The 23,495-nt window shown below is 31.5% G+C and overlaps 1 protein-coding gene and 1 long non-coding RNA gene across 2 annotated transcripts; both read left to right on the top strand.

Moving 5' to 3' along the window:
- Nucleotides 1-4,897: 4,897 nt before the first annotated feature.
- Nucleotides 4,898-5,622, top strand: LOC132253592 (uncharacterized). Its single transcript, XR_009465456.1, has 2 exons — nt 4,898-5,010; nt 5,149-5,622. It is a non-coding gene; the product is annotated as an uncharacterized LOC132253592 (long non-coding RNA).
- A 2,414-nt stretch (nt 5,623-8,036) lies between these two features.
- LOC100241072 (isopentenyl-diphosphate Delta-isomerase I) lies at nt 8,037-15,570 on the top strand. The gene is given in 6 exon segments (NM_001317130.1): nt 8,037-8,275; nt 11,071-11,126; nt 11,710-11,801; nt 14,363-14,465; nt 14,551-14,688; nt 15,078-15,570. Coding segments are annotated over 6 exon segments (882 nt in total). The 3' UTR covers nt 15,332-15,570.
- The last annotated feature ends 7,925 nt before the right edge of the window (nt 15,571-23,495 follow it).

Below are 23,495 nucleotides of genomic sequence, written 5' to 3'. Positions count from 1 at the left end.
AATGGCAATAGCAGTTGTATTGGACCCAAGATACAAGATGAAGATTTTAGAATTTTATTTTCCGATAATGTATGGGTCTGAAGCTTCAAGTGAGATTGGAAAAATTCGTCAACTATGTTATGATTTGCTTTCTAAGTACCAATCAAAGTCTAAGATGGGTCAACAAACTTCATCTCATGGTGCTTCATCAGTTTCAAATCTCTTTGAGTTGACCTATGACGAACAAGATCCTCTTTCGAAGTTTGACTTATTTGTTCATAGTACTAGTGAAGAAGGTCATGCGAAGTCGGAGTTAGACTACTACTTAGAAGAAACTGTTTTGCCAAGGATTTTAGATTTTGATGTTTTGAGTTGGTGGAAAACAAATGGTATTAAGTATCCGACTTTACAAATGATTGTTCGAGATATCTATGCCATTCCAGTATCTACAGTTGCATCTGAGTCAGCCTTCAGTACGGGTGGTAGGATGGTATCAAAACATCGTAGTAGACTCCATCCAAATACTTTGGAGGCCTTAATGTGTGCTCAAAGTTGGTTGGGAAATGAAATGGAAGGTAGTTAATCTAAAATATTTTCAATCTTATGAAACAACTATGTTGAATTTTTTAATAAAGTTGTTTCTTGTTATTCTTACTTTTATTGGGTGATTCTTTGCTTGTTAACCCAGGGGGCAAACTCACAATCATGGATGAAGATGATGAATCACTCTTGCTGTAGGTTCTTTTCTTGAAGTGAAGTTGGTATTGGAGATATATTTTGGGACCCAAGATACACTTTTTATTTTAATGCTCTTTTTAATCTTAATGTGGTTATATGTATGAATATGTTGGGAAGACTTTATGTTTAATGTTTTTTTTTAATGTTGCCATATCCATGGAGATTTTCTATTTTTATATGTTGTAGTTGTGATATTTATTTATTTTTCATTTTTATCTTAATGTTATAATTTATATTGTTATATCCATGGTATTAAGCATCAAAGTTGTATTTTTTGGCAAAGAAGGCATTATTGCTGACCTAATTGCAGTAAATGAAGATGTTGGGGCTGCTTGTTGGGGCATTAGTGTTTATATTTCTCCAATGCCTCTCGGAATTGTTGTTGCTGGTGCTAGATTATTAAAGAACAAAGGTATACTGCCTAAATAACTTGGATGATTTGGGTTGATAAATCTATCTTTTCTTCTAGAGTCAATCACATTTAATTTGTTCCTAGGAAATGGAAAGCAAAAGAGAGAGGGCCCTTGTGTTGGAACCAAGGGCTTCCGGGCACCTGAGGTAAGAACTTGTAATCATTTTTGTTTCAGTGACTACATTATTGTTATTATTTTCTATGCCCTGTTCATTCGAATCCTAACCCACTCTATTAGTCAAAAAAGGGGTAATGATTGGTGCTATCATAAGTGGGCAGATTGTTGTGGTCGAAAAGGGGTAAGATGGAGGATATTCTGTCAAGATTGTTCATATTTGAGCATTTTTCCTACACAAACCTTCTCTCACAACTTGCTTTCTTTGTGGGTGGAATCAGGCCATGGGGATGTCATCCATGATCTGTATAGCAGGATGGCTCACAATCTACTTTATCTTTTGTAGGATATCTCCAATTTTCAATTATAATTTTGATATATTTGTATATGCTTTTCTTCATGTTTTACCCTCTGGATGTTTCAATGTAGGGATCTTTTTCCCTTTATTTTAGGAGATTTCTTCATCTTATATGGAATTGGTGTTCTTTCTTATGTGGTATGCTTTTATGAGAAGCTTCTCTTCTTGGATATGAAGTTCCAATAATTATTCAACTTAAGAAGCATTAAACATCTCTCTCTTCCTCTGGATGAACAGGTACCAGTCTTTATTGCTGAAATAACACCTAAGAATCTTTGAGGAACACTAGCAACAACAAATCAGGTTGAAGTTTTTATTTTATTTTATTTTATTGTTTGCATTGTTTTCAGAAGCAATTTTGTTGAAGAATAATTTATGATGGAATGATTTCAATATGACTGTAAAAATGTGCTTTAATATGTTGGATTGGGTTTAAAGCCTGAGGCATTAACTTTATTGAGAGGCTTGTGTGCTCTTAGTGCTTTGGATGGTAACAGGCTTGTGTGCTCTTACTTGGAGCCACTTACTATGGGACTGTTGTGGATTTATGGAGCACTGGTTGTATACTGGCTGAACTATATGCTGGCAAGCCTATAATGCCAGGAAGAACAGAGGTATCATTTATGCTTATTTATTTCCCACAAGATGTGCAGAGTACTGCCTGTTATTCATGGAATCATGATTGTGCAATCTACATATTTTTTCTCTTTGGAAAAAACACCTAGCATTTGTTGTTATTAGAGTTCTGTTTTGAACATAATATTGGATGTAAAATACTAACAGTAATTGAGTCTGATTTTACCTGCTTACTTTCAGGCATATGAAAAAAATAAAAAAAATAAAAATGGTGACATTCATCTCAGGATCATGACTAAAATGTTGGAAAAGAGGTTTACTCTTAATGGCTGTTTGATGGCAAACTAGTGCTGAACACTGAAACTTTCCATTTTAATTTGTGTTAGGTAACATGTTATAATAATCACTCTTTTTTTTTAGTCTCACTGAAAATGAGGCTCAACAATCCAGCTGAAGTTTGCTACCTATGTGATTTTAAACGATAAAGTCCAAGCCCCAAACTTGCCCTCACTTATGCTGCTGGGTGATGAATTTCCCTTGCAACACCTTGAAGTTTCTAGTGGTACAAAATCTGCATAGAAGATTTTTTATATCACATTTATAAACTGTGAAATAGTGTCTCAATCATTATGAAAATTTCCGTTATAAATTTCAGATTAAAAGTGAGATTCTCATGTTGGAATGGTTTCCAAAATGCAAAAATTGTGGCAGATTATGGTGCAAATTGGAGATAGTTTCCAAAGACTTGGCTTATCTTTGGGTTCATCACTTTACATTGAAGTTGCTTTGGAATTATTTCACATTGGATGCTAGGAACAGATTTCAGTGTTTGGAGTTTACAATTTATTAGCATGAACATGCGGTTTTGTCAATTAATCCATCTTCTTGCTATAAAAAGGAAAAAGTTAAAAAAAAAAAAAAAAAAAAAAAGAGAATTAGAGTCTATTATTTTGTACAAAACAATACCACTTGGCTTTCAATTAAAGTCAGAATTATTGATGGCAGTTAGGATTTATATCATTGTAAAATTAAGGAGGGGTTTGAAGTAGTTCTTGGAAAAAAACGGTTTAGATCTGGAATCAAATAATCCAGTTGAGTTTCACTTTGCAATTATAGGTTGTGAATGGTACATTGTAGGATTTTAACAACTAAGGTTGTGATGGTGTGTAGGTGGGAAGTGGGCTTAGAGGTAGTGCAATGTTGGTGGTGCTGGTAGTATGATGGTTGGTGGTGGTTGCCTGGTGGTGAAGGAAGTTCATGTTATGGGTTGACATGGTGGCAATACAGTGGTTGGTGGTTGATAATGGTAAGGATGCTTCTGTTAGTGGGGGTGCTATTATTGGTGGAGATGGTGGAGTTGGCAGCTGTAGACTCTATAGGATGTGGGCTGGTTTAAATTATAGTCTAGCCCATTATAACTAATGAATTGAAGGGAAAAAATTTCATTCTTATATTCTATTGTGAGTCTGTTCATTCTATTTTTGCTTATCTTCATTGAAGAATTTTGAATCTATGCCCCCATTCTTTCTATTTAATTATTTCGTTGGGCCTGCCACTAATCAAGTAACATCTCCATCTACTTCTTCAACTTTAGGATGTCCTCATTAAGTTTGGTTCTTCTCCTTTGTAGGTGGAACAGTTGCATAAAATTTTCAAGCTTTGTGGCTCTCCATCTGAGGATTATTGGAGAAAATCAAAGTTGCCACATGCAACCATATTTAAGCCCCAACAGCCTTATAGGCGCTGTGTTGCAGAAAAATTTAAAGACTTTCCTACACCTGCATTAGGGCTTATGGAAACACTTCTTTCCATAGATCCTACTGATCGTGGATCTGCAGCCTCTGCTCTTAAAAGTGAGGTATGAAATTCTGGAGAAATTGGGTCCTTTGGGAGCCCTTTCCTTCTTTTTTAATTGATTTCTCCTCTCTCTCTCTCTTGTAGTAGTTCTTGACTTGTTTTGATTTATGTTTCCCAGTTCTTTACAGTAAAGCCACTTCCTTGTGATCCTTCAAGCTTGCCTAAGTATCCTCACAGTAAAGAGTTTGATGCAAAAGTACGAGATGAAGAAGCTAGAAGGTACTTATTGTTAGATGGTTTGAGTGCATAATGTGATGTTTAACAATTAAGTATACTTAAGGCACCCTGTTTTTCTACATAATATAATCCTGTTTGAAAGTGGAGCCATACTTTGGCTTCCCAAATGAATAATGCTTAAGTGGCATCTATGTGACATTTATAGAGGCGGCCTGTTTTTACATCTTCATTCTGACAGGATCAGGCTGTGGTAACTGTATTAAAACCACTTTGCCCAGTTGTGATGATAATATTTGGCAGATAAGATAATGATGCTGTCATTTTGTGAAGCAGTCACTGTAGAACTATGCATTATGTCAGATTGGATGCTCATTCTAGAGATGCGATTTACTTGTTACTACTGATATTTAGGATTTAAAATTTTTAGCTATTATGCCCCTTCAATTGCTGATACTAGTTATCATTCCATTTGTTGCATTTTAGTGATTTTATTGGCTTCATTTTATAATGCATTATTAGGATAATATGTTTGTTGCATTTGCTACTTCGACATGTTCTTTTTTATGCTCCAGCCACTGCTAAGGAAATAAATCTTGACTGCAATATCCTACTCATGCACTGGAATAGACTTGTTCTGAATTACTGGGTGAGGAATTGTCTCTTTTAACCATTGTTTTTTTTTTTTTTTTACCTTGGCCAGATGGTTCGGAACTTTAGAGGACCTCTTCTAGAGTTACTGCAATCAGGGGATATAGATCTTTGCTTTGCCAATGAGGATGAAACAAGAGAGCTGTTAAGGTGATTGCCAATTGATTTTTCCTAACCTATCATGCTAAAACAATCGGTGATGAAAGAGAATTAATCCTCCTCATCCAGCTTAAAATTTTTGGTGCAATTTGTGGTAAATGGTGCTAATTTCTCTTATGATGGTTGTAGAGATGACGAAAATGCTAGTCCTGAGGCTGCTCTTGAATTTCTTGCTAAGCACTGCCAATGGGCAGTGGTGAGACTAGGTTCTAATAGATGCCTTGCAAAATGTGGAAGAGAGGTTTGTGCAATGTAGCTACACTGCACTTCTGTTGATGTCACTAATAAAATGCATTTTACTTGTATTCAGATGTGCCCTGTGGAGAATTAGCTGCATTCTGTTGTTAGTTTGAGTAACGTATAGAATGTTCCATTTTTCTTTCAAATGGTCTAAGTTCCAGCCATATATTCTGGGACAAGAAACAAAAAAACCATAAACTTAATGTCTTTGGTTAAGGCTGCACTTTTTCCCAATTCCCAAAGGCAAATTGATGTAGACATGTACATTACGCATCTGAAGCTTTATGCTCATCTTCTGCACATTGCTATTGGTGGATGTTGCACAGTGGACAAGTAATCGTATAAGGATGTAGGTGATGCCGATTTCCAATGTTACCCAACTCTGAAGTATTTTCTGCATAACAGAGGTGGGTTGCAGTTGCTACAGAGTCATCCATTGTGGTCACCATTTGAATGGCCACTGGAAGTTTAATTACTTGACTATTTTATATCTCAGAGGTTTGAAGTGGTAGGGCAACATCACAATTAGCCATTTCGTTAATTGTTTATCAGGTGACAGTGGAATTTTAGCAGAAAGGAGTATCACTAGAAGAATGTTGCTGAGTGGGCACATGTAGTGGTTGTGTTTGTTATTTAGGTTGTGTTTTTTGCCATAGAAAAACAGATTCAAAAGATTGTATATTTATTGAAAATAAATTTGTGTTTTGCCACATTGACTGAATGCTAAATAGTATGTGAAGAAAATGCTAATTGTTGATGTTTTTAAGAGTTGCAATCTATATCATTGTGATGTTGAATAAGACAGCAAAATAACCATGGAACCTATGTCACAGAATTTTTCAAACTGGGAAAAACCCAATACCCGAACTCGAACCCGAACCCGAGCCCCGCCCCGCCCCGAAAACACATTTGGTACGGGGATGGGATTATCAAGTCTATTCTAAACGGGAACGGGACACATTAACCCGCCCCGGGTTTGGGACGGGGATGGGGAAGAGATTCAGATAATTGGGACGGGAATGGGGCAAGGGTGGCCCGGCCCAAACCCACCTCGTTGCCAATCCTAAGAGGGCTTCTTCTAGAAATGGTTCCTTATTTATTCTCATTTTTGTTTCTACATTTCATTTGTGTCTTCTCTTCCATGCGCTTCGAGTGGATCTCTCTCTTCCATACATAGACGAATCCAAAGATACCATGGACTGGATCCCAAAAATGACAAGAAGGAAGCTTTAAGCTTCTTCTAGGGTTTGTGATTAAGACATTTCTTTGGGAATTTTTGAAAATATACTCTTTTTTTTCAACATTAAAATACTCATTTTTAATAAGTTAATAAAAATAACAATTAATTTTATTCATAAAAATAACTATTTTTTTGAACATTGAAAAATATTTGGATAAACGTGAGTTTTATACTTCTCTCATTTATGTTTAGAAAGAATCAGTGCGTGAATACAAAATAAGAAAAATATTTTTATTTAATTAAAATATTAAAGTCTTTTAAATTATTCTTATTTTTAAATCATATTTGAAAGAGTTTTTTAATGCTGCTATTTCTCGAAAAGTACTTCAGAAAAAAAGAATGTTAAAGAAAATCATTTTCTCATTTCATTATTAAACAAATATGAAAAAGTAAAATAATATTAAAGTTAGGTAAAATTTTATATATTTTAAAATTATTTAATATTTATGTAATTGAAGAAAATAAATGAAATAAATTTTAAAAAATATATAATAATAATTTTTAGATTCAATTCTAATTAATATTTTTAATTTTAAAAAAATATTTTTTTTTAAATTAAGAGTTCTTTTGGTAGTGATTTTATGAAGTGTTTTTAATATTTTTGGTACTTAAAATTTTTTATCATTAAAGTATAAAAATATTTTTTAGAATCACTCTTAAATGCGCTTTAAGAATATGTTTGATAGTGATTTTAGAAAACACTTCTAATATTTTTAATACTTGAAATTTTATACCATTTAAGTGTTAAAAAAATTAGAAACGTTTTTTCGAATCACTACCAAATACACTTTTAAGTGATTGGTTAAATTTATGAAATATTTTTAAAATTTTGAAAAATCAATACAAAAATTTAATCACTACCAAATACACTTTTAAGTGATTGGTTAAATTTATGAAATATTTTTAAAATTTTAAAAAATCAATACAAAAACTTATTTGCAGCGTTTTGGAAAAATACTTAAAAAACTCATTTGACAGTAATTTTAAAAAGCACTTGTAACCTAGAAAATGTTTTTGAAAAAAAATAATAGGTCTTTGATAAATTTTAAGAACATTTTTTACTAAAAAATTATTTATAGAGGCGATTTGGCCGTAGTTGTAATAGAAGTAATTTCATTGGAAATGTTTTTTTCTATACCACTTTTATGAAAAACACTTAAGAATACGAAAGAGTGACTCTAATAGTATTTTTGATGATATATCCAAAAGTTGTAATTTTTTTCTACTTTTAATGAAATAAATAAAACTGGATTAAACTTTAAAAGTATGAGTAATTTAATATGGGAATTATTAAAAAATAAGAAAAGTCTTTTAATCATTTTTCCCCCACTATTTTTTCAATCATGCCTAGAATTTCTCTCTATAAAAAAATTATAATATTAATATTTTTTTCAAAAAAATAAATAAATTTAAGAAAGTAAGATCATACAAATCCACATTTACAATATTTCCAAATAATAATAATAACAGTCACAAATAAAAATAATATATATAGATTTTTAAGATGTGGTCGCTTCCAATCTTAAAACTCACCCAAATGACTCTGTCTTCTCGCTTATATACTTTTGCTTCTCCGAAGCTTCCGAAGCACTGCGCTCGCCCTCAAATTTCTCCATCATTTCCCCTAAAATACCCTCCGATTCTCACCAGAAGCCTCCCCTTCGCTTCCCACTTTCGGAGGGCATCTCTGTCCTTTTCCACCCGCTCCACCGCCATGGGTGACGCTGTTGACGCCGGCATGGACGCTGTTCAGCGCCGCCTCATGTTCGAGGACGAGTGAGTCACTTTTCTCTCTGTACTCTCTTTCGTTGTTTTTGATCTGTTTGGATGCTGAGAAAATCAAGGAAACTGAACGAAAATGGAACTTTTTGGTTGGATTTTTGTCTCTGCTCGACTGAGTAGAAGTTGTTCATGTTCGTAGCCTGTTGATCAGTGAAAATTTGTAGGATTTGATTGTTTTTTTTTTTTTTTTTGCCTTTCATTTTTTTTCTTGCTTTTTCCCAGTTGCCCAACGGAGTTGGATTCGGTGGTTTGACGGAGAACTACTGATGTTGTGTTTACTATTTATACCCAATCTGTGATCGCGATGGTGATGATGATGCGGTTCTTTTCCTTTTCTTTTTTTTTTTTTGCCGAGAACATGAAGCAAAGTGAAAATTTTGGTTGTGATTTTTTTTGTTTGGCGTTTTTATTGAATTTCTTCTATTTTGTTTGGTAATTGGAAAAATGAGAAACTGCTTAGTTGAGTGGAAGATTTGATTTCTATTTTCCTCTCTAAATTTTTCTTGCTTTTTTTCAGTTGTAAGAGGGCTAAGGTTCGATGGTTTGACTTTCAATCTTCACTATTCTATTTAGATGGTGATGATTACCCACTCATTTTTCTTCTCTTTTGTCCGACTTTGACTTTTCGGTATTATTTGTATGTCCAATTCAATATTGTGATAGTCATATTGATAATAGTACTACATGTTTTGTCTCCTTCCTACTGTTGCCATGTGTTTGGCTTCTGAGAAAGAAATATGTGAAGAAAAAGTTTTGCTGAGAAAATGAAGGAAAAGGAAAGAAATTTGAAAATTTCCAGTTTGTAAGTTTTATTTTCTTGTAGTTTCTGAAGAATGCAAAACTTTCCATGGTCGGACCTTTTAGTGGTGTCCTAATCAGCATGAACTTTTCTCGGTTTTTCCTATTATTTTTACTTTTTGGTGTGGAGGGTCTTGCCTTTTCTCAGTTGTCAAAAGGAATTAGATTTGATTCTTTGAATTTGAATTTTGCACATTTTATTTATTTCCAATCCAATCCATGATTGTCAAAGTGCTAATGGAACACTTTATTTTTATTCCTATTTTAATTTTTGGCTGTTGCTCATTGTTTGGTTGCTGGGAAAGAGGAACTGGAACCTTGAGAGGCTTTTTTTTCTACCCTTTTGTTTTTGTTTTTGTTTTTTTTTTTTTTTGTGAAATAAGAAATTATTAATTCACTTCAGCTAAAGCAATAGCTGTGAAAGAGGTTGTTGTTTTTGGAGCTCTAAATGAAGGATGCAAGTTTTGCAGTTCTGATTTTTCTTTGGTTTCCCCACTTTTTTTTCCACTGACCAAACATACGGATAATTATATTGACCTGTTTTTTCTGTGTGAATTACAGGAACGGGCTCTTCTCATATTTGGTCACTGCTGATGATATAATTTGTCATCTTCATAAATTTGATTGATAATCTTTTGTTTGTATTTGGCATGTTGCTGTTCTATCAATCTCTTTTGTTGTTTTCTTTTGCTCAACCCTCTTTTTGTTTGCTGAGAAATGAAGAAAATGAAAGAACTTAGAAAGCACCCGATGAGCTGAACCTCGTACATCTATTTGGCTTATCTTATATATATGTAAATTGTACTTTTCTTTCTTTGCTTTTAACATATTAAAATCAGCCCCTAAATATACTTTTAAGAGGGGCAGATAGTCATTTCTTTTGCATTGGGATTTCAACTCTTGTTGGGTCCACAGTGAATGCTGAAATCAAAATAGAAAAGGTTTAATACCCTTGATAGCAATAGCACTAGAAGACTTTTCCCCTCAAATGGCTTCAATTTTGATGATCTGATATATGGATAATCTAGTAGGATTCCGGTTACTCAAAACTGAAACAAAGTCCTACTTTACTCTCTGGTAGCATGCTAAATGGAAAGGGGTTTGTAGTTTGGTTGTAAGGTGCAGTTAATCAGGATTTGTATAATGTTGTTGTTGCTATTTGAGCTTCCATTTTTTTTTATTTTTTTTTTGTTGCTTGAAACCTATCTGCATCCATGGGTGTAACCAAGATTGGTTGAGCTTGTTACAGTAGTTGTCTGTTATCTGGTTAAGGGTTGAAACTCATTCAATCTCATTGATTATAGGTAACCTTTTTTTCTTCTGTCCGCTTGTTCTCCATGCCCTTTTCACTTGAGCCGTACCTCAAGGGCACATTCAATCTCATTATCACTATGATGCTTGAGGAGGCCTTTTAATGTAGGAGTTATTTTTTCTAGATGGACAAACAGGGATAATATATTGACATTGAATGGAAGTGTTTCTTCTAGATATATTGATCTATCTTCCTTGGGATACTACATTGAGAATTTCTTTCTCTAATCCTCTATATGAGTTGCCTTTTGTGTACTCTTGGATGACTGTTCAGTAATTCAATCACTGTGTTCATCAATCAAGCTTCTGACCGAAAATTAATGTGCAGTATTAGGCACAGGTAGAACTACTGTTGGTTGAAGTGGTTTTATATCTTCTGTCGATGTGTATTCGTTTGATTACTAATATGTTTTTTAGTAGCTTTTAATCAGTTCTGTATTTTACCCTGTATGTCTGAGTTGCTAAAATGTTTTGAACTTTAAAAACCACATGTCATTGTTTTGATGAAATTGGTTATTTTATTTTCTAATTTAATTTTGTTTTAGTATTTCATTCCATTTGGAGCCATTTTCCCTTGCTTCTATTCCAAACCTATTAATTAGGTTCTCTGTTTAGCAATACAGGAAGCCTATGTTTCTTCCTAGTTATTGTAACACTTCTTTCTTTCTGACCCTTTTCAGATGTATTCTGGTGGATGAGAATGATCGTATTGTTGGTCATGATACCAAATACAATTGTAAGTAAGATTTCCATGTTACTACTTTCTGTGTCGAGGTGATGACCATTGGTTATTACACTGTAAAAATTGTGATCATTTGAACAAGTTTCTTTCATTTCAAAGGCATATATTCTCTTTCTTAACTGATATGTTCAGGCTGATGCTGTCATGTTAGTTTTAGAACCTGGTTGTCTCATGTCCCTGGAAGAATATTCTGTTCACTGTAATAATAACATTTGCTTTGCTATTTGAAATTTCATTCTTCCCAGAGTGACACTGCTTCTTGGGCTTTCTCTTTGTTTATCTTTTTTCTATTGTGTGCTGCACGTTAATTTTAATCTGGGAACAAAGGAGTTCCTCTATTAAATCATTAAAAGAATGGTCTCTCTAAAGTGAGGGCCCTTTTTCTTTCAAGCCTCTTTATTGTTTTGAAATATGAAGTGAGCTTTCTATTGTGTTTCCTGCTGGTTGAGTATAGGAACCATTATCACAAATCGCTGTCCACATGCATGAATTGCACTCACAATGTGACATCAGATTGATGTTTCAATGTATGGATATCTTGGTTTACTCATCATTCAGAGCTACTGCTCATTTGCAGGTCATTTGATGGAAAAGATTGAATCTGAGAATTTGCTGCACAGAGCTTTCAGTGTATTTCTGTTTAACTCGAAATTTGAATTACTCCTTCAGGTATGTGGTTGAATTTTGGGAAGTGACAAGTTTCCTGCTTGCATGGTGTGGGTGCAAATATGGAACTTGACGAGGCTGTTCAGTGGTTCATTTATTGTCATTTTGTAATCATATAAAAATCTACACAAATAATTTTATATCATAGAGTACATAATGAGACTATGCCTAACTAGGGCAGTATAATTTATATCATCATAGAAAGTTTTTGTTGTAAAATTTGGGTATTGTAGTTTTTGGAGGATTTTACCTTTTGTCATCATCCTTGAGAAGTTGAAGGGAAAACAAAACAAAGTATCCCTATCTATTTGTGTTGGAAACGGAGCCACTCAGCAGTCTATTGCAAAGGGTCAGGGAGGGTGGTTTTTTTGTGGGGATTTAGGGTGAAGGGCGGTAAGGGGGTGGGAGCATCCTATTTGTTGTTTGTAAATAATACTCTATTCTTTTGTGAGACCACACAAGGTCAAATAATGTTTTCTTCATAAATATATGATAAGTAAAAGGGTAAATTTTATAAATGACAAACAAGGATACCATACACCAAGGTATACATAACATATATAAAGGGTGCCAAAGGGCACAACCCCAAAGGGAAAGGACAACAAAAAAAAAGTCAAATGTTATATTTAGACCAGGTGCTTATGTGGTTTGAAGTTATCTCGGTGCTGAAAATTAATCTTGAGAAAAGTGAATTGATTCTAATAGGTAGGGTGGCTAATGTGGAAGTTTTGGCTGGGTGGCTGATGTGGAAGTTCTGGCCGTAGACTTGGGATGTAAGGTTGGGGAGCTTCCAACTACTTACCTTGGGCTTCTTGTATCCAAAAGCAACATTAATTTGGGATTGTGTGAAAGAAATATTTTGCAGAAGACCATCAATGCGGAAAAGGTAATATATTTTGAATGGGGGGAGGTTTACCTTGATACAAAGTATGTTGTCCTATTTGCTTGTATATTTTATGTCATTATTCAACATGCCCAGAGAGGTTAGATTGAGGCTTGAGAAAATTTAGAGAGATTTCCTTTGGGAAGGTGGGATTTTGAAGAAAAAGACGCATTTAGTGAAATGATCAATTATTTGCAAGGAGAAAAGAAAGGGGGACCTGGTGATGAGAGGCTTTCCTTTATGTAATAGGGTTTTTTTAGGAAAACGGTGTTGGACATATGCTTCAAAAGGAGAAATATTTTGGACAAAGGTTATTCATGGAAGTTCTTCCAAAATGAGGGAAAGGTATGGGGTTGGGGTATGTAAAAATATCATAATGGGATGGGACCTGGTCAGTAGTAGAGTATCCTTTGAGATGGGAAATTGGAGGATAAAGTTTTGGAATGATAGGTAGTGTGGGGACAAACCCTCATGTTTGTCTTGCCCCTCCTTGTATGCCTTAATAGTGTCAAAAAAAGCTCGGGTGGAGGATATTAAGGATGATTTGGGAAAGGGGCCAACCGTTGGAATCCTGGGAAGGGGGGCATGGATTGGAATCCTTGTTTCTCTAGGAACTTGAATGATTGGGAGCTAGATAATGTAGAGGCTTGTTTCTCAAGGCTACAAGGAAGGTTCATGAAGAGGGAAGAGAAGGATAGGGTAATAAGGATGGTCTCAAGGAATGAGTCTTCTCTGTTAAATCTTTATATTCCATTTTGAAGTTAGGGCATGCCATTCCTTTTTTCAAATGCCGTTATTTGGAATTCATGGGTCTCATCTAAAGTGAGGCTTTTTGCATGGGAAGCTAGTTAGGGTGAGATGTTGACTTTAGTTCAGCTTTAGAAGAGAGGGTGGTCATTGGTGAACAGACATCTCCTTTGCAAAAGCAAAAGAGGAATCAATGGATTATATTCTCCTACACTATGCAGCTTCTTTTCACTTTGTTCGGCAATGTGTGGGTCCTTCCCTCTATGGCTAAGGAGGCTCTTTTAATTTGACATGACTCTTTTGTGGGAAAAAACACGAGAAAGTCTGGAAAATCGCTCTCCTATGCAATTTTTGGACGATTTGGAAGGAAAGGAATTGAAGAGTGTTTGAAAGTGAAGAGCAACTAGTTCAATCTCTAAAGTGCTATTTCCTTAGAAATCTAGCATTATGGGTTAGCATTTTACATAGAAAAGGTCAATGTCTTTAATGGATTTTGTAGATTAGATGCGATCTAAATAAGGGAGTAGATTTTTAGTATTCTCTCCTTCTAGCAATGCCTTTTGGTACCTATCATATATGTCATGTGTTCTATTGACATCTTATTCACACTGTCCAGTCAACATTAACTGTTTAGTCTGTAGCTCAATTTGGGAGTAAAATCCTAACAGGACATCCTCCTGCCTTGGTCCCTACAAAAGCAAGGACTCCCCATAATTTTAAAATAAGAATTGGAAGCACATCACTCTCAAAAGCATCCTTGTTCCAGGTCCACCCTCAGAGTCCCCTTGTTCTTGCCATTTAGATACTGCATAGAATACAGCGCAGCGTGTTCTCTTGTTTCACCCTGATTCTATCAAGATATAGCATTCTTTGTAAACATCAGCCAGAATTTGAGAATCACATGCTGTGTTCTTTCTGCATGTTTCTTGTACAGCAAAGGTCTGCCACAAAGGTGACATTCCCTTTGGTGTGGACAAACACCTGCTGCAGCCATCCTCTTTACCGTGAATCAGAGCTTATTGATGAGAATGCGCTTGGTATTCCATTTTCTTTCTTCTTTTGGAATGCCATTATGCTTTGTCACTATGACTTTTCTTAGTTGTTTGTTCATTCACTAACCAGGAGTGCGGAATGCTGCACAAAGAAAGCTGTTGGATGAACTCGGCATTCCTGCTGAAGATGCACCTGTTGATCAGTTCACTCCACTGGGCCGCATGCTTTACAAGGCACCATCAGATGGCAAGTGGGGAGAGCATGAACGTAATAATCTGAACTTTGATTTATTTCAAATCTCAACTGATTTATATGGTGCTTTGTTTTAACTGTTTCATAAAGTTGTCTGAAGCTTTGAGCCAGGGTCATAAGTTCTAAGCTCAAGTTGTAATGGCTATAAACGAACCAAGATTGACAAAATGCATAGCTGTCGATTGACAAAATGATGTTGCCGATGGAATCTCATGGAAAATCCATATTCCTAGGCTATGTACATATTCCTAGGCTATACATAGCCTTCACATTATTCAAAACCTGTTTTTATCCATTGTAAAGCTCATTAGCTTAGCCAGCTGCCCGGTTTATACTGCCAGTTGTGAGTGTTTCTACCTTTAACTATAATGTTGACCCTTTTTTCCTTATCTCCACAATTACAGTTGATTATCTACTCTTCATTGTCCGAGATGTTAATGTGAATCCAAACCCTGATGAAGTTGCTGATGTTAAGTATGTGTCCCGGAATGATCTGAAAGAGCTGTTGAGGAAAGCGGATGCTGGTGAGGAAGGTCTGAAGCTGTCCCCTTGGTTCAGACTGGTGGTCGACAACTTCCTCTTCAAGTGGTGGGACCATGTTGAGAAGGGGACCCTCCTTGAAGCTGCAGATATGAAAACCATTCACAAGTTGACTTGAAGGAAAAGAGCAGCCACCTTCAGTGCTATTACATAACTTGGAATAAATTTGGCTGCAAGAGTTCCAAACCCCTCTTTTCAAAGGTGTGCGAATATCCTCCTTGTTTTCTAATTTTGTCATGAACGCGTATCTGTATGTTGTTATGTCCAATTTGGAGTCATATCTTGTGAACTGTTGAGAACTGGTAATTCAAATTTGGCTTGGTGGTTTCCAACCACAGGAAGAAGCCTCTTTTCCTACCATTGGTGATCTTGAGTTTCATCGTTATCTTGAATGGTTTTTGTTGATGTTTGGGGTTCAGTGAGAGTGCAAATATAGTCCAAGCCCCTTTCATTTCTTTGTATTTTCATTCATATGCAATTTCTGTTTCTTCATCTTCCCTTGAATGATTTTCTAGTGTCCTACTAAGTTTTGCACAAAGTTCATGATGCAGGATTCTTTTAGTTCATTTATTGGCTAGGCTCATTCTAAATTAGTATCTTTGAAATTTTGTAACTCAACGAGTCCTTAGTCCATCCACTCGGTTGAAAATTCAAGTTGTGATTAGGAAATTGAATTGAGCTTTCTGCTTAGCATATTTGAGGGGCTAAATTTAAGTACAAATCCACAATTGCTCTGTAATAGACTAACTAGTGAGAATTATGCTGTTTACGGTCATATGTCGTCTAAGTGTTGTATGGGTGCTTGGAAATCTCTTTAGTCTGTCTCACTAGGATGAACAGAGAACAGAACACCATGTTGCTTCTTCTGCTTTCTTTCTTTTGTCTATCTACCTTATCAAAAAGTGACATCTAATCTAATCACAATCCCCTTCTGAAAAAATCTCATTTATTTACATTTTTGGGTTTAATTTTTTGTTTTTTTATTTGATTCTTATTTCTGCAGATTTTGAGTTCAATCTTGCACCCATTTCTTTTTAGATTTTAAAGGAAAAAAATATTAAATTATAATTATATCATATACTTCTTCATTTAAAAAAAAAAAGATGTATAAGTTTATTTTTACTTTTTATTGCTACCTTGAAATTTTGTCTTATTTATTATTTAAATTTTGGTATAAATATGTAGAATTTTAAGGGAAAAAGAAACCCCACTATGAATAAATTTTGAATAATCCAATCTAATTAACCCAACCAATTCGAATTTAGCTTGATAAACTTGAGTTTAATCCAAGCAACCTAAGTTTTATTCGAGCAACCTAATTTTAATTCGATCTATTCGAGCTTAACCCTATTTTAGAAAAATGGGATTGGATTGGACTTAAGTTGAGTATCTTAGTTTAGACTTCAAATTGGGTTGAACTTAAGTTTATTGTTTCTTAATTGGGATTGGGTTTGGGTTAGCCTTGAATCCCGATCAACCTGCCTAAGTTGCAGCCTTAATGTTAAGATTGGGTGGGTGGAGGCTTCACCAATTCAAAGTTTAACCTAAACCTAGTCTTACAAACACAGACTTTGAAAAATACAAGTGTTGTTAACTTCAACTAACTTGAGGTTAGGTTAATTAGGTTGTTTGTGATGTTCTTCATTATATATATGTATATTGTACATCCATTTTAAAGCCATGAAGGTCCTCTTTAGGTTTAGAACGAATATCATATCTTGAAAACATCTTTTAACGCCTAATTCGTGCCCCCATGAGATGATTTACTAATTAAATTATTCATTTTTCACAATATTTTTTTTTTATATCTAAGTTATTTTTAAAATTTTAGAATTATCTTTTATATTTCAAATGACTCTTTTTGAATGAAGTCTAAAGTAAACAAAAATAAAAATAAATAAATAAATAAAAGATAAAATTGTCTTATGAGTGAAGTCTTAAAGTTAGATGCTTTAACACTCAAGTAATAAATAAATAAATAAATAATAATACTTAACATTATTAATTACTTAAAATTTATTTTTATTTTTATATGTTGATAATTTTTCTAAAATTAATTATTATGTTTCATTTTATTTTATATAATTAAGAAATAATTAAAAAAAGTAATTTAATATATTTTTATCTCATAATACTAGAATTTATGACAATAGCAAAAGTTTTATAATAATTAATTAAAAAATTGGTAATTATCCTTAGTTGTTAAGGTTTTTAACTTAAGTTTTAATGATTACTTTTATGTGGTATTTCTTCAAATGTATATATTTGTGATTGAGATATGTTTTTGATGTTGAAATTAATTTATTAATTTTTGGATTTTTAATTTTATTTATTTTATTATTATTATTATTTTAAGAATGAACTAGAATGATTGATTTTAGTGGATATGAACGTGAGTGTGAATTGTGTCTTAGAGTTCTAATTTTAAAAATTTCAGCTCGTTTGTCTTGGCTTTGTTCTTCCATAAGTGGTTAAATTTGAAAATTTATAGTAAATTCATTTTTAATTTAAATTTTATGATTTTGGTATTAAAATTAGAAATCAACCTAAATTCATGGAATTTCATTTTGTTAAGAATTTGAATGAGTTATGTCTTATGAGTCAAGAATAGAAGCTAGTGGAATTTCATTTTGTAAGAATTGAGTGAGGTGTAAGTATAGAAGTTGGTGAGTGTTTGCTAAACCAATTTAATAATTTAAAGTGACTTAATAATTTAATTTAAGTTATTAAGTAAATTAAGTATATTTAATAAATTAACTTAATTGTATGACTTAAAGTAAAAAAACATCTTTAATATAATAAATAAAAATAATTAACTTATTCTTAAGTTCACATATTTATTTTACGTTTTTATTTTTATTTGTCTTAATCACATCTTCAAATGTTATAAGGAAGAAGAAGAAACTAGTGACCGCATTCTCATCCATTGTTCGAAAGCTCGTTTGTTGTGGCAGTTGATCTTTGCACTTTTTGGCATTCAGTGGGTGTTAAAATTGTTCAATTAAAGAGGTCCTTCTAAGTTTGCACGAATCATTTGTGGGTAAAAAGAGGAAGAAAGCTTGGAAAGTTGTTCCGTTTTGGGCTTTCTAGTAGGAAAGAAATAGGAGGGCTTTTAACAACTTTGAAAGCACAAATCAAACAATTAATTTTTTTTTTTGTATCTATTTTGGGACTGGTTAGACTGTACATTAAGGACAAATCTTTATCATTATTAGATTTTGTGAATTGGGTAGACTCACGATAGGGTGCGGTAGTGAGTTTTCGTGTCTTCATGCCTTTTTGTCATTTTTTCTTCATATACGATGTGTATATTTTCTTTCTTTTAATACAATTCTTATTTACCTATCAAAAAATAAAAATAAAAATCATACTTCATGATCTCCATTGGTATTCGATCTCTTTTGCCCTAATTATAATTTATGGGAATAAATATGTCAATTTGAGATTTATAATGAAATTTAAGTTAATTTTATGAAACACCCTTAATGCTTAAAGTAAGTATTCACTAATCAATTTTAAGTCAACTTAAGCATAATTTAATCTAAAGTCAACTTAAGTAATTAAGTAATAAGTATTAAGTTTTACCAAATATACCTTTAGTAGATATTTGGTAAACCAACTTAATAACTTAAAATGACTTAATGATTTAATTTAAGTTATTAAGTAAATTAAGTATGTTTGGTAAAATAACATAATGACATGACTTAAAGTCAAAAATAATTTTAAATAATAAGTAAAAATAAGTAACTTATTCTTAAATCTACATCTTCATTTTACATTTTTACCACCAGTTGCCCTGATTATTTTCGCGATCTATTTTCCTACTTCATTATTATGTGACCTCATTTGCCTTAATTATAATTTATGAGGATAAATATATCAATTTGATAATTTAGAATAAAATTTAAGTTAATTTTATCAAACAACCTTAATACTTAAAGTAAAAATTAAGTAGTAAGTTTTAAGTTAAATATAATTTAACTTAAAATCAACTTAAATAATTAAATAATAAATATTAAGTTTTACCAAATACCTCTTTACTAGGGGTAAAATTTTGATATCAATTTTGAAACTTTGCAAGTTATTTTAAATTAATTTCTTATCCAAATTCCAAGTTTTTAATTTTGTTGGGGTTTTTTACTAATAATTTCTCATAACATTTTAGCTTTAAATTTTCTTGATAAATAAGAGAAAAAAGAAACAAAAATAGAGTCTAATTACACAAAATTCAAGGAGGACTTGTTTGAGAATGTTTTCGAAAACAATTCTTAGGAAACAATTCTTAAGTACAATTTTCAAAAACAGTTTTAAATTATTTTGAAAAACAAAACTCTTTTTAGAAATAATATGAAAATAGTCTTTCCAGCTTATTTTGCATAAAAACAATTAATGCAAAGTATAAAAGTTTTCAAAACATTCTTTATATTTTCAATTATTACTAAGAATTCTTTATAAAAAACAACTTAAAATACAGAAAATTTGTTTCAAAAATAAAATATTTTAAAAATAAGTTCTCAAAAAATGGTTTTTTGTCAAAAATTTGTTATAGAAAACTATTTTTTAATCTAAATAATACAAAACTATTTTTAATAATAGTTGTCAAATACAACCTTATTTTTGTGGAGGCCTTTTTTTTTTTTTTTTTTTTTAAATAAAATAAAAAATAAAACCTTTTCTTCCGGATGCTGCCATGACCACTCTTTCCCCACTCACATGGGATGGATCTTAAATCCCGGATCTAAGCAACTTTTCAGTGACCACCCTGTTTGGTTGGCAAGAAAAAGAGGAAAAGAAAAAATGAAAAAGCTTCCACTCTTCAACAAAGAAAGTGGTCCCTTCCCTTCACAAATAACCTTTTCTTAAATCTAAGTAGAGAACTGAAGGCATATTTTACTATGAAGAAACAGAGAAAAAGAGAAAAAAAGATCTTGATGGAAGCTTTTCTGATTTGTTTAAGCATGGTGAATCATGAAGATTTGTTCTACTCACATGAACTTCAAGATTTGGTCATCATTCTAACATATAATATGAAATTAAATACTTGCAATTAATCTTTTTTTTTTATTGGGTCATTCTATCTTATGCTAAAAATTAAATTTTCAATCTAAAAAAAATAAAATAAAATAAAATAATTGTGTCAAATCACAAATTACCATTAATAAAAAAATTGAATTATTATATCATAAATACTATATTTGTTTCCAAAAAAATTGAGGAAAAGAAAATGAAAAGAAAAGAGAAGGTAAGGAAAATAAAAAATAAATTTAAATTTAGTAAATTATTTTTATATACTTCATTAAATTTATTTAGTTTATTTACCTTTTTAAATAATTTTAAAAAGTATAAATTTTTTTATTAATTTTAATTATATTTAATTTTTTTTCATATTTTGTATGGTGAAATAAAACATGAGAAAACTATTTTTCTTGACTTTTTTTTTCTTTTTAAGAACTAAACATAACCCAGAAAGACGATTTAGAATATATAATCTATTAGTACGTAATTTTATAACTCCAAATATTGGATGTAAAATAAAAAATAATATAAATTACAAAAATCACCCTTTTTTTTTTAATTTTCCTTTATCAACTTTTAATTTTTAAAGTAATGTGAAACCTAAATTTGATCGAAATATTAATTAAATTTTTGTTAAAATTAAAATGATAAATTATATTTATTTGTTACTTCAAATTCATTTCGCTTATTTTAATTCATCACTATAAAGATCAAATTATTTAAAAATACGTCAATTTCTAATAAATTTTAATTATATTTAATTTTCTTCTATATAACAACCAAAAAAACAATTCTTTATATTAAAATGTTTTTATATCTTGTTATAAATGTGAATACAAACTTCAAATACTACTTTTCCCCACCTTCAAAGTTGACTTGGAAAAGAGAAATGGATTACTTATTTGAAAAAGAAAATAATGAAGTGGGTGACACCAAATATATGAATAAATAAATTTAAAACAAGTAGATTGACCAAAATATTTACCATTTTTATAATATATCACCATCAACAACCGAACGGCCAGTCAGTCATTGGGGAATTGACATCACATTCCACCATCAAATGGGTATTATCGATGAAATCATGGCGGCCAAGGCAATAATTGTTCCATGAAAATGAAGTCAATCTCATGCCCTCCACCTTTCATTTCTACCATTTGGACCATCTTCATCCAATGCCCAACAATCTCAACTTCACCCTTCCCTCCATAAGTTTTGAATCAAATCACTAATAACTATTTTAGTTTTCATAGCACAAGAGTATTCACATTTATTTTCATTCTACCAAGAAAATTTTATTATATTAAAATTATGTTTGGTTCTGGAAATAAATATATATATTTTTTTCAGTATGAAAAATATAAAAGAAAAGTGAAATATAATTAAAATTTTATATATTTTAAAATTATTTAATTTTTATATAAAAAGTTTAAATAAGTGAAAAAAGTTTGAAGTGATATATAAAACAATTTATTAATTTTATGTTTATTTTGTATTTTCTTTTGCTTTTTCTTTCTTTTTATTTTTGGATTTGTTTTCTTACTTATGTGGACAAAAGTTTCAAATCTATTCCTCATATTTTTAATTATTGCTCAAAACATGACATAAAAGAAATTAATAATACCTAAAATTTGTTGTGAAAAATAATAAATTTTTTATTATAAATATTTTAAAATTTCCTTTTTGTAAAAAATGAGTTAGGAAATTGCTTTTTGGTTTTGAAAAAATATATAATTTTTTTTTAAAAAAACAATCCTCTCTCTCATTTCATTGATTGGTTGGGAGTAATTTGTATTTGTCTCTCTTAGGAGGCCTTTTATAAGCCTCCTTTATACCTTCTTTCATTCCACATTACTTTTTTTTTTATAGGTAAATAAGAATTGTATTAAAAAAAGAAGTATACATGCAATATACAAAGAAAGAAGGATAAAAAAAGCACGAAGACATGAAAACGCGTTACTATACCCTATTGAGAGCCTACCCAATTCACAAAGTTTAACAACTATAAAGAACCAACCTCAATGTACAATCCAACCCAATTCCAAATAATATATAAAAAAGAATTTTTTAATTATTTGATCCGTACTGTCATAGTTGTCAAAAGCCATCATATTCCTCTTCTGTCATAAAGATCAAAACAAACACAAGAACAACCTTTCAAGTCTTCCTCCTCTTTTTACCAATAAAGGACTCGTGTTAGTTCTCAAGGACCTCTCTAATTGAACAACTCAACACCCATGCCCTCATATTCCTCTTCTGTTATAAAGCCCAAAACAAACACAATAGAGCAACATTTCAAACCTTCTTCCTTTTTTTGTACCAATAAAGGACTCATGACAGCTCAAAAGGACCTCTCTAATTGAACAACTCAACACCCACTGGATGCCACATTATTAATATATTTCATACTTAGTTATAGAAAAAATAGCTCATGACTTGGTAGGAAAAGTATGTTTGTATTAGTTTTTGAAAAGTAAGAGAATATTTGTTAATTGAAAAAATTTATATTTTGATAATAGTTGTTAAAAATTTAGGGTTAATTTCATTTACCTCATTTGAGGTTTTAGTTAAATACATGTAACATTCACATGTTTAAAACTTCATCAGATACCTTTCATATCCTTTTCGTTTTTTCTTTTCACTCATCTCCCATTTCATTAAAAATAAGGAAGGTGTACAATGAAAGTACAAACTTACGAGGGTTAGATGTATTTAACCAAAATTTATAATAACATTTCATTTTAGAATGAAAATATGAAATATATATTAATGTAAATGTTTTCAAAGTACTTTTATTATTTTTCATTATTTTTAGAGCACTTTATAAAAAATACTTTTAAATTTATTAAATTCGTTTTAAAAAATAATATGTTTTCAAAATATTTTAATTTTTTTTATTTTCAATAAAAAAAAATTTTAAAGTGAAAAAAAGTTGTTTTTGAAAACAATTTTCAAACATATTACTAATTTTTTTATTGACATATTATAATGAATGTGGTGTAAAATTTAAATATATTTAAAATATTTATTATTAAAACCAAAATTATTTTTACTTTCTACAACCTTTTCTTAAATTTGATAAAAACAAATAATTTAAACAACCTAGTTTAGTTAATTTTTAGTAAAATTCATAAAAAAGAATGACTAATTTTTATTTTTAATTGCAAGATATGAAAAGAAGGAGGTTGAAATGAAAATGACAGCTCAAGTTCATTGGGCTGTGAATTTTTTCACTGTCAACCACAGGTGACACGGATCCACATTCT

The sequence above is a fragment of the Vitis vinifera genome, chromosome 4 (assembly GCF_030704535.1).
Source record: "Vitis vinifera cultivar Pinot Noir 40024 chromosome 4, ASM3070453v1".
In the NCBI taxonomy this organism is placed as follows: domain Eukaryota; kingdom Viridiplantae; phylum Streptophyta; class Magnoliopsida; order Vitales; family Vitaceae; genus Vitis; species Vitis vinifera.
This window is presented reverse-complemented; position numbering and strand designations above follow the sequence as displayed.